The sequence below is a fragment of the Hylobates moloch genome, unplaced genomic scaffold (assembly GCF_009828535.3).
Source record: "Hylobates moloch isolate HMO894 unplaced genomic scaffold, HMol_V3 SCAFFOLD_18, whole genome shotgun sequence".
NCBI lineage: Eukaryota > Metazoa > Chordata > Mammalia > Primates > Hylobatidae > Hylobates > Hylobates moloch.
In genome coordinates this window covers 39,297,380-39,309,630 of record NW_026652293.1, presented here as the reverse complement: position 1 = coordinate 39,309,630, position 12,251 = coordinate 39,297,380, and the positions used below count along the sequence as shown (strand labels likewise).

General features: G+C 42.6%; 1 protein-coding gene across 2 annotated transcripts in view; it reads left to right on the top strand.

Moving 5' to 3' along the window:
• Positions 1–12,251, top strand: part of PATJ (PATJ crumbs cell polarity complex component) — a 416,500-nt gene that overhangs the window by 321,259 nt on the left and 82,990 nt on the right. For both annotated transcript variants that reach the window (XM_058430929.1, XM_032137686.2), the window contains exon 32: positions 11,946–12,063. In XM_058430929.1, the coding sequence (XP_058286912.1) occupies positions 11,946–12,063 (118 nt within the window). The remainder of the gene's footprint in view (positions 1–11,945; positions 12,064–12,251) is intronic.

The following is a 12,251-nucleotide window of genomic DNA, read 5'->3' as shown; positions in this document are numbered from 1 at the left end:
AGTCTACTAAGATGATAATATGGTTTTTGTTTTTAATCTTATGGACTTAATGACTTTTGAAGTATAATGGGGTATGAGCCATAATGCTTTTTTTTTAGACCGAGTCTCACTCTGATGCCCAGGCTGGAGTGCAGTGGCACAATCTCAGCTCACTGCAACCCCCACCTCCCAGGTTCAGGCGATTTTCTCTTGCCTCAGCCACCTTAGTAGCTGGGATTACAGGTGTGCGTCACCACGCCCAGCTAATTTTTTTTGTATTTTAAGTAAAGATGAGCTTTCACCATGTTGGCCAGGCTGGTCTCGAACTCCTGGGCTCAAGTGATGTGCCCTCCTTGGCCTCCTAAAGCGCTGGGTGGCATGAGCCACCGCGCCGGGCCCTCATAAGTGTTTTTAAAGTGCTGGTATCCAAGTATGAAAAAATAGCTTAAAATGTGTTTCTAATGATTATGGGCTTCTTGCTGGTCTTACTTCCAGGCTAGAATTCCCAGGTGTTATATCCTACTCATTTTTAATATGAGGTCTTGAACTGTATGCTTAAAATCGATTTTTACCCCCAATTTGCACTCTTACCAACTGCTGGATTTCTGGTTTGCTATTGGGAGCAAATGTCACTGTGCAAATCTTTTTTTCTGTTTCAGATGCAACATAAAAAATACATCTGTAGCAAGAGTCTAGGAATTCCCTCTAAGGAGCAAGAAAGTGTGACTGAGTCAGCACTGGCTTCTCTTTTGTGACAGTATGCAAATTGCCAATGGCAGAGTTCAAGTGCATTCAAATATGTGGCATTTTTCACAGCTCATTGTTCTTTATATCTTGTATTCCTGAAAACCACTTGAGATTTGCGTACATGATAAATTTCCTTTTCTTGATGATAAAAAAGGCTGTAGGTTTTACAGTCAAGTCTACTTCCTTCAAGAAAGTCTCTGGAGAAAAGCTTTTGGTTTTTTCTTCTATTCTGTTCCTCTCACTGTAGTAAATGAAGATAATGTAGAGACACCAGGGTAACGGAGCAAGTAACCTCATGAACTCAAAGACAGCAGAAATGTAGGCACACAATTTTGACATAAATTCATAGCTTTAGGCCGGGTGTGGTGGCTCAATGTCTGTAATCCCAGCACTTTGGGAGGCCGAGACAGGCGGATCACCTGATTTCAGGAGTTTGAGACCAGCCTGGGCAACATAGCAAAACCCCTTCTCTACTAAAAATACAAAAATTAGCCCTGCATAGTGGCGCTTGCCTGTAATTCCAGCTACTCGGGAGGCTGAGGCAAATCGCTTGATCCCAGGAGGCAGAGGTTGCAGTGAGCCAAGATCACACCATTGCACTCCAGCCTAGGTGACAGAGTAAGACTCTGTCTCAAAAAAAAAAAAAAAAAAAAAATTACAGCTTTGCTATCTACTAGCTTACATTCATTCCCAACCACTGTAGCTGGTCCAATGTGGAGACTTATTCAACTTGAAATTTAACTTGCCCAGAAGGAATCACTTGTTTATCAGATTTTTTCTAAATTGAGAAAATGATCTCAAAATCATAATTATTAGCACTCAGGGCTTAGAGAAGAAAAATGACAGGGCTCAGAACCCAGAACTCAGAACTCAGACTTTCTCACATCAGTCACATCCCCTCTTTTCAGAATCCCACTGCTCCTCAGAAACAAGTGCTGCTGCTTGGGCACTGCTCTCTGAGTCTATAAAGTTTTCAGTTTTCTGGGAAGCCTTATCTGCCCACATAATAAGAGCCTATAATCTAAAATGTGTGTTGATTTTGTTATCTTTCAAAGGGAGCTATAAATCTACCTTCTCTTTCAGAAATTAAGCAAGTTTGTATTGAGGGCCTGTTATGTCCCAGGCTCTGCACTAACCAAGGTGTAGTGACAGTGAAGAATCCTGCCTTCAGGGAGCTTTCAGAACTGCCAAGGATAATAGCAGCTAATGCTTTCATGGCATTTACTATGCATTCTATAGGCATTATTCCAAGTGCATTAATTTGTATTTTATATGAGATTGGTCTATTACTATTCCCATTTTATAGATATGGAAACTGAGACACTCAACTAATAAGTGTCACAGCCAAGATTTGAATCCACCTTTAAAAAGTAATTATTAAGGTTAGTAAGTATTATTGAGGCTGGGCACGGTGGCTCACGCCTGTAATCCCAGCACTTTGGGAGGCCGAGGCGAGTGGATCACGAGGTCAGGAGATCGAGAACATCCTGGCTAACACGGTGAAACCCCATCTCTACTAAAAAACACAAAAAATTAGCTGGGCGTGGTGGCGGATGCCTGTAATCCCAGCTACTCGGGAGGCTGAGGCAAGAGAATGTCGTGAACCCGGGAGGTGGAGCTTGCAGTGAGCTGAGATCGCGCCACTGCACTCCGGCCTGGGCGACAAAGTAAGACTCCTTTCTCAAAAAAAAAAAAAAAAAAGTATTATTGAAGGACAAGGTAACGTGCTATGGGAACTTTTTTTTTTTTGAGACAGGGTCACACTCTGTCACCCAGGTTGGAGCACAGTGGTGTGATCACAGCTTACTGCAGCTTTGACCTCCTGGGCTCAAGCAATCTTCCCGCCACAGCTTCCCGAAGTGTTGGGATTACAGGCAGGAGACACCACGCCTGGCCTGTGGGAACTTTGCTAATGTGATTTCACCTAATCCGGGTGGTTAGATGAATAGGAATTAGGCTGGAACTGACCCAGGAAAAGGCTTTTTTAAGTATATTCCTCCTGCCAACTGCACAGACAAAATCAACCCACTGAGACCACAGCATTGCATTAGAGACAGAGTTTAATTGACGCAAGACCAGCCCACACACTGGAGAACTGGAGTTCAGTCTCCCTGAAAGCTCAGACCTTGGGGTTTTTATGGACAGTTTGGTGGGCAGGGGGCTAGGGAATGGGTGCTGCTGATTGGTTGGGGGTGAATTCATAGAGGTGTGGAAGCAGTCTTTGTGCACTGATCCACCTCTGGTTGGGGCCACAGGATCAGCTGAATCATGAGTCACAAGTCCACATGGGGTCAGTTTGAAAGATATCTCAAAGAACCAACCTTAGGTTCTACAAAGGTGATGTTATCTACAACTTGGGAAATCACAAATCTTGTGACCTCTAGCCATATGACCCCTGAGCAGCAAGGGATTATAGAAATTATGCCTCTCTTAGCAAAGAGTTCAGGCCCCTCTCATAATTCCTATTCTTTTTTTTTGAGATGGAGTCTTGCTGTGTCACCCAGGCTGGAGTGCAGTGGTGCAATCTTGGCTCACTGCAACCTCCACCTCCCAGGTTCAAGCAATTCTCCTGCCTCAGCCTCCCTCCCAAGTAGCTGGGACTACAGGCACATGCCACCATGCCCGGCTAATTTTTTGTATTTTTAGTAGAGACAGGGTTTCACCATGTTAGCCAGGATGGTCCCAATCTCCTGACCTTGTGATCCACCCGCCTGGGCGTCCCAAAGTGCTGTGATTACAAATATGAACCACCACACCCAGCCCCGATACTCCTATTTTTGTGGCCTTTCATTACTCTTACAAAAGAAGCTTTTGATCCCTAAGCAAGAAAGGGGTTAGTTTTAGGTGGGGACTATTATCATCTTTGCTTTCAAGTTAAACTATCCACTAAATTCCTCCCAGAGTTTCTATGGCCTACATGCAGGAATGATCAAGGACAGCGAGGCGGTCGAGAAGCTAGATCAAGTCAACTATGTCACATTTCTCTTACTGTCGTAATTTTGCAAAGGCAGCTTCTGCTACAAAGTGGAAGCCGAAGGACCAAAAGTAGTAGTAGACATTAGTGTTTGTCTGTTGTTTGTCTGATGGGCATGTTTTAAGAATTGTTAAATTTGAATGCTTTTAGGCTGAACCACCATCTCTGTTTGTTTTGAGGTGGGGTCTCACTCTATAACCCTAGCTAGAGTGCAGTGGCACAATCTCAGCTCACTGCAACTTCTGCCTCCTGGGCTCAAGCGATCCTCTTACCTCAGCCTCCTGAGTAGCTGGGACCACAGGTGTGCACCACCATGGCTGGCTAATTTTTGTATTTTTTGTAGAGATGGGGTTTCACCATGTTCCCTAGGCCGGTCTTCTGAACTCAAGTGATCCACCCACCTCGGCCTCCCAAAGTGCTGGGATTACAGGCGTCAGCCACCGCGCCTGGCCTAGTTTGTTGTCTTATACTCAGTTCACGTCATTCATCTTCAGTTGGCTCCCTTGCAGCCTGATGCCTGGATGCATCTGAGTTTGTTATCCTGGCGGATATTTTCTGGGAGAGATGGGTTCCACCCTGTTTCAATTAGGGGTCTCTTGGTTGCAAGTGACAGAATCTCAATTTGACATTACTTAGACAAAAGGAGAAATTTACTCAAGGGCTAGAGGTTTGTTTGTTTGTTTGTTTTTCATATACTTGCAGGCAGCGTGTGGTTGACACTTAGCCTCAGAGGCGGTTGGAACCAGAGGCCTGCTGCTGCCAGGGTTCTCTCTGTTTATCTGACTCTCCTCCTGCAGATGTGCTTCTTCAGCCTGGTGTGTGTATGGCTGCCCGAAGCTCCTAAGCCTCTCTGCCAGAAAAGAGCTGACTCTTCCCTTGGGTCTACTTTGGAAAATCCGTAGAATATTCTTGTGTGGTTCAAGTGTCCGCCCTTGGACCCGTTACTGTGGCCAGAGAGACAGGGCATTTTGATTGTCCAGCTTTGGTACAGAGATCAACCAGCTTTGGGGATTGTCAGCTGGACATCTCACTCATCTGTTATATGGGATATTGCCAGTGTTGCCTTTTATGTCCACCCTTCAGAAGCTCCTTCACTTGATCACAGTAATTTTCCTGGCCGACAAAGCATTTTCTTTCAGAGCTCATAGTGCTGTGCTGAAGATTATAGCATCACGCTGACAGAATGTGTCATATCAGTTTATTTCATGAAATGAGATGACCTTTCTATAACACTTCTTCAGTCTTCTTATTCAGGGGTCCCTTGCAAAGTAAACACATTAGAATGTCCTCAAACCTCAGTTTTGAAGGCATTAAGAGCTCCTTTTGTGAAATAATTGGGCAATTAGCAAATTATAAATTCAAGTTTAAACACAAAACATGAAGGAAAGTGACCCAAGGTCACTGCCGTGGCTAGTGCCATGATTTTTTTTCCCAACAAGTTTAAAATAAGCAGGCATGACTTGTTCTGACCTGATATTGGATCTAAAAACGGAATCACTATGTCATTGCTGGCTAAGAATGTTGCGTGTGTTGCTGGGAGGAGGTAAACAGTACTTTCCCTTTTCCTGAAGGTTTACTCAGTTAAGAGCAAGGGCTCTGCAGCAAGATGTGTCTGAGTTAAGTTCTGGGTTGGCAAATAATAATTTAGCCTCTCTGTGCCCCAGTTACCTCAGCTCTAAATAAGAGCAATAATTGTCCCTAATATACAGGTCTGTTGTGTACACCAACAAATGGGTAATACGCCTAGCTTAGTAACAGGCACATTCATACTCAGGAGATTGTAGCTGTCATAATTTTCAACATCGTCACGTACCAGCCCCATCCCTTGGCTCGGATGTTTAAGGGTAATCATTATGAGAAATGAGACAGTGCGTCAGACCAGATGCTTTTCAGAAAACCAGTTTCCTCGTCTATTCCTTCTACATTTTTGAGGACAAGAAAAAAGGAAGGAAACTGACACTTCAGGCTCCTGCTACCCACCACACACCTTCACGCTTCTACCATTCAGTTGTATTCATCATTTCTATGATTATTTCTTTAACATCTGTCTCACTAGATCTGTAAATGTGCTCAGGGCGAGGGCTCCTCTGTTTTTCTTTTTCTTTGTGCTGGCATGTAGTAGGTGCTCGGTAAGCATGTATTAAATCAGCTTTGCTCACAACTCCTTATTCAGGTAGCAGTTATTGCATTCTTAATGTTGCCAAAAATGAAGGTTTCCAAACACTATTACTGCTACTGCTAGTAAGTAGCAGAACCAGTCTGAACCCAGATTTTCTGGCTGTTATTCCAGTGCCATTTCTTTTTACTAAAAAGTTCAAATGATAAGGAAGAATAAAACCAAATTAGTACTTCCTCCATGTGATATGCAAATTGGTTTTTAAACCTGTAGTTTGGGAAGTCAGGTCCTTTGTCCCACTGCTGGTTGATTGGGGTTGAAACCAAGGTCGAATTGCAGATCTACAATATCATTTTCAAACAGAGGCACTACTTTTGCTCCTCCTAAGGCCATTTGATACACACTGGTAGGAGTAACACCAATAGTTTCTGTTTATGAGGCAGGTTAGAGTTTTTCCTCTAAAAATTCCCATGAGCCTTATTGACCTTTTCACGTCTTTTTTCTCTCTTTTCAAGTGTGATCCTTTAAAGTAAAGGCCACAGAGTCATCTTCACTGTGTGACCTTCCTTTCATGGCTGATTCTCAAATCCACTCAGGTGCATTTAAGATTTAAGTTCCCGAACTTTGGTTCATTCAGCACTAACACTTTATAAAGCCCGTATTCTATTCTGCCATATGCTGGAGAAAGAAATAAGACAAAGTCGATCATATTAAGATATGGGAGACACATACATAAAAAGATACAGTATAATCTTGCAAATAAGTGATCAAATTAATTGGTTCATCTTGTAGAAGGGGCACCACCCAGGGGCTAAAGGAAGAATTACGAGATGAGGTAATTTTTTTAGTTCATTTTATATCATATCATCTGTTTAGGAGCAAAATTTATAAAGGGCAGGGGAGCAGTCCTAGGATCTTTCTCGTAGAAGGGGAAAATTAAAGAGAATCTGAATGAGTGAGATAAGTCTGGCACCCCAAAAATCAGTTACAAAGTAGGCAGCTAAGTGTAGGCATGGTCTTCCAGGGGACCTAGGCTCCAGTTTCAGGATAGTGCTTACTGGGGTTAGATCTTTCAGGTTGTAAACCAGTGGGGAATTAAGGACATAGGATGAGATTGTAACTGCATCTAATAACAATGAACAGCTGGGCATAACTTGGTCACTATCTGTTGTATTGTTATACATCTAATGGGAGCCTGGTGAAGAAAGGCTGTGTGAACATGCCTAGGAAAGAAACCCAAGGCAGGGGATGTCAGATTCAATTAAAGGCAGAAAACAAACAAACAAACAAAAACCAGTTACAGAAAATACTGTGAGATACAAAGGTAAGTTAGTCCTACTTACTCTAAAAATTGCGTCCAGCATTTCCTACAGGAGAAAAGTGTCCTTTCTAGGTCACTTGCAAGACTCTTAGCACCGCGGTTCCGGGTGCATGTTCTGGGCCCTGCACTAGTCCCCTATAGTGCATTTAGGAACATGGGGCTACCGTGTTCCAATTCCATTTACTATCATCATTAGCATCTTTAGTAAATATTATTAATTGCCAGGTGTGATGCCACAGGCGCTCATGTATTACTTCATTTAACCTTTTCAGCATCCTGAAAGTATAGCTACTTTTTTTTTTCCATTTTATGGATGGGGAAATTAAGGCTTGAAGAGGGCAAATAACCTGTTCAGGTTTGTAGAACACTTTTTTTTTTGAGACAGAATCTTGCTCTGTCACCCAGGCTGGAGTGCAGTGGCGCAATCTCAGGTCACTGCAACCTCCACCTCCCCAGGTCAAGCGATTCTCCTGCCTCAGACTCCTGAGTAACTGGGATTACAGGCGCCCAGCTAATTTTTGTATTTTTTGTACAGATGGGGTTTTGCCATGTTGGCCAGGCTGGTCTCGAACTCCTGACCTCAGGTGATCTGCCCCCCTTGGCCTCCCAAAGTGCTGGGATTACAGGCATGAGCCACCGCGCCCGGCCAGGTTTGCAGAACTCTTAAGTTGAAGAGCTAGGATCACAAACTCCTAACATTCCATTCATTGTACAAGTTATCCCTACCTTCCAGATCAGCTTACCTCTCTGCTGTCTGTGTACTACACCTCACCACCTGGGTGTCTCTCAGATGTTACCAAAAGATAGAGTAAACCCATGCTTTCTCCTATCCAAACCAGTCTCTCCTGTTCCCTGCTTTGTCCAAGCCCAGTTGCAGGAATTTATGCCTTAAAGTAAACCATCATATGATAATTTCCCCTGAAAATGTGCCTATTAAAAAAAAAGATAGGATATGATGGGAGGCAGACATAAACATTCTGGTCAATTTATTGGTGTTATTATTTATTTCAGTTAATAAACTGCCCTTTCACTATGCTTCAGCTTTCCACATATTTAGGCAGTTCTGGCTAACATGGTGAAACCCCATCTCTACTAAAACTACAAAAAATTGGCTGGGCAGGTGCCTGTAGTCCCAGCTACTTGGGAGGCTGAGGCAGGAGAATGGCATGAACCTGGGAGGTGGAGCTTGCAGTGACCAGAGATTGTGCCACTGCCCTCCAGCCTGGGCAACAGAGCGAGACTCTGTCTCAAAAAAAAAAAAAAAAGGAAAAAGAAAAACACTGACAAGTACAATTCTGATACAACTACAAGGGTGTTTTACAACTAAACCAGTGATTCTTAACCCTGTTTTATAATAGGAACACCTAGGGAGCCTTAAAAAAAATCACAAATGCTAGGACCCCCATCCCAGACCAAATAAACTGGCATCTAGGGATGTGGATCCCAGGCAAGTTTTGTTTTGTTTTGTTTTGTTTTGTTTTGTTTTGTTTTGTTTTTAATTGAGACTTATCGTTTAAAGTTAAACCATGGATTATTAAGCCAGGGCTTCTTAAAAGAAGATTAAGTCTTAAGCAATAAGTCTCAATTAAAAAAAAAAAAACAAAAAAAACAAAAAACACCTGCCTGGGATCCACACCCCTAGATGCTAATTTGTTTCGTCTGCGATGGTGATCCTAGCATCTGTAATTTTTAAAAGCTCCGTAGGTGTTCCTATTATGAAACAGGGTTGAAAAACACAGGTTTAGTTAGGTTGGATGACCTATAAAGTCCATCTCAATTCTTATAATACAGTAACATACAACAGCAAATCCATTCTTTCTGATCTTTCTTACATAGTAGTTTGGTTTTGTGCCAATGAATGAGTTCATGGGAACACTCCTTCGTCCATCACCACACATACCGACAACTGGAGGCCCACCTCTATGTATATATGTTTGGACATTTCACTTGGATTCTGTGGACTGCTTCCTTATTGTTAAATTGAATTCAATTCCACCAGTATCTATCAGGGACCTATTATACACCAGATGCTACATGAAACTGGGATATAAAGAAAAGCAACAGTCATCTCGTGCTATAGAAAAGTCGTAATCTAGTAATCTAGTCTGCTGTCTCTAGTGCTTTCTTGCTTTAAAAGTCGCGTGATTTTTCATAAGAGAACTCTGCGGCTTGCACCCAGCTTTGTTGGGAATCCATGTTCTTTCTTGAGGTGATACAAAATGTAAGTTGGATGTAAGTACTGTGTGAGTTAAGATACAGGCTCAATTGCTGCAAGAAGTTCTCTTTAGCTTAAGAGTCTGTGTGTGGTCAGTTGGGGGATGATATGGTATCTCCAAAGTGTCAGAGACCCTAGCACCTCTTATCCGATACTATACCATTCTTATTTGATTACTCTACCATCCTCAAATGGTGGCATCCATTCTTTAGTTTAAGAGGGCTGCTTCAGTTATTACCAACACATCTGCATTCCAGCCAGTGAGAAGGGGAAGGTAGGATCTTTCTCCTTAGGAGAATGACCTAAAAATTGTACATTCACATCTCATTGACCGGGACTTAGCCTGTTGGCACACCTACCTTCAATGAGGCTAGTAAATGTGGTCCTTAGAATAATTGGATATCTAAGTCCTCTCAATGTTGTTTTCTTATAGTACCCCTTATTTGTCCTTTTCCACTTCCTTCCTTTAAAAATCACTGATAAATGTGTAATTGAATAAGTCTTTTTTTAGTCAATATTAAATGATGCTGATAGTGGCTGGGCACAGTGGCTCATGCCTGTAATCCCAGCATTCTGAGATGCTGAGGTGGGTGGATTGCTTGAGTCCAGGAGATCGAGACCACCCTGGGCAACATAGCAAAACCCCATCTTTACTAAAAATACAAAACATTAGCCAGGCGTGGTGGTGTGCGCCTGCAATCCCAGGTATTCAAGAGGCTGAGGTGGGAGAATCACCTGAGCCCAGGAGATCAAGGTTTCAGTGAGCCGAGATCACGCAACTGTTCCAGCCTGGGTGACAGAGTGAGACCCTGTCCAAAAAAAAAAAAAAAAAAAAAAGAAGAAGATGGTTATAGAAAAATTGCAGGAAAAAACAAAAGAACATCCATAGAATCACTGCCTATCAGCTGTTTGATAAACACTTTAAGCTTGTAGCATTCTTCAACTATTGACTTCCAGTTCTACCACTTTCTCTAATTAGCAGCGTGATTTCAAATATGTCACTTGACATTTATGCTTGGTTTTCTGCAAAAAGAAAAAAAGTAATATTTAACTGTCAGGGTTGTTCGTGTGATTGAATGAATTTATGGATGTAAAAGTGTTTTGACAACTAGAAAGCCCAGTGCATATGCACAATGGATGGTATTGTTTTGTTGTTACTGCACGCTGCACAATGCCCTATATTGAGGCACAGCTTTCTGCTGACAGAATCTTGAGGTGTTACAGTTCTGGAGCAGTTACCTTGGTCCTATTTCTAGACTCCAGGGGCAGCCTGGTGCTTCACTACCAGACTCTTCCAGCTGGGGATGGGTTCCCTGTCAAACTGCAGATCCAGAAGGCAGGTCAGGTTACTACCTGTATTTCTTAACTGCCTGTTAAATAAGCAAGAAGTCCTTTTGGTTTTTCTTAGTGTATGTATGTATGTATGTATGTATTTTTGGAGACGGAGTTTCATTCTTGTTGCCCAGGCTGGAGTGCAATGGCGCAGTCTCAGCTCACTGCAACCTTTGCCTCCTGGGTTCAAGCAGTTCTCCTGCCTCAGCCTCCCGAGTAGCTGGGATTACAGGCATGCACCACCACGCCTGGCTAATTTTTGTATTTTTTTTTAGTAGAGATGGGGTTTCACCATGTTAGCCAGGCTGGTCTCGAACTCCTGACGTCAGGTGATCCACCGACCTCAGCCTCCCAAAGTGCTGGGTTTACAGGCGTGAGCCACCGTGCCTGGCCCCTTCGTTTTTTAATATTAATATTCATTGGAGGTACTGTCAGCAAAAATCCAGAATTACAAGTTAATTTTTCCCAAACTCACACAGTAAAGGTCCCTGTACCTTCACTGAATTGCAAGTTCACTTTCTACCCTGAGTTACTCATGTCTTCAGTTTTGCTTTTCTTTGTTCTTTCTTTCTTGTTCATTCATTCATCAAGCACTTTATTGAGTCCCTACTAAGTTCCAGGCACTGGGTATCATAGGTGCCTGGAACATAGTAGGGACTCAATAAAGGAACTGTGCTTCCTTTGTGTGAATTAAATGTCACTGATGTACCTGGCATTTAATAGGCTTTCAGTAGATGTTGGTTTTCTTTGTCCGCCCCTCATTTTGCTTAATTAACCTACCAAATGCATCTTTGACTCTAGTGTGTCCAGAAGAAATGGACAGTGTTGATGCTCTAAACATCCCCAGCGTAGATTGTTTTTCAATGTGCACAACACAGATAAGTCACTTCAAAGTCCGTAGATAAAGGGGCTTCTTGCTGATTTCATCAGAATGAGTAGAAATTGCAAAATAATTTTTGTTTCACCTCCCACCCCCAGCTTCATGTACAGATCACACTGACAGAGTATCTTCAGCTTTTATCTTTCCTCCCTTCCTTGGTCTGCCCTTCATCAAAGCATTTTAGTTGTAAAGTTAAATAGGGAAGCCTGAGGAATGAGGGAGGCATAAATCATCCTAACTTCTTGCCACCCTCCAACCTTATATTCTCAAAAGACATCATTGGAGTGCACCATTGTTTTGGTAACAATACACCAGTTTTAAAGTATTTTCTTGTTACCTTTCTCCTTTCTGATATTCATCTAATTTTCCTTTCTTTTGTAGGCTGTCAGCCAGATGAAACAGCAAAAATATCCAACAAAAGTCTCCTTCAGTTCACAAGAGATACCATTAGCACCAGCTTCATCATACCATTCAACAGATGCAGACTTCACAGGCTATGGTATGATTCTTTCCCTGAGCAGATCTGGCTCATTAAGCCTTAGAGAAGGCAAGGGATCATAATGTCCTAAAACGAGAACTGGACCAGGAGGCAGAAGTCTGACTCTGGATGCTTCCTCCGCTTCCTTAGCTTTGGGGCTTGGATAGGTCACTTCATTTCCTACACCATTTTTCCTCCTCTCTGCCATC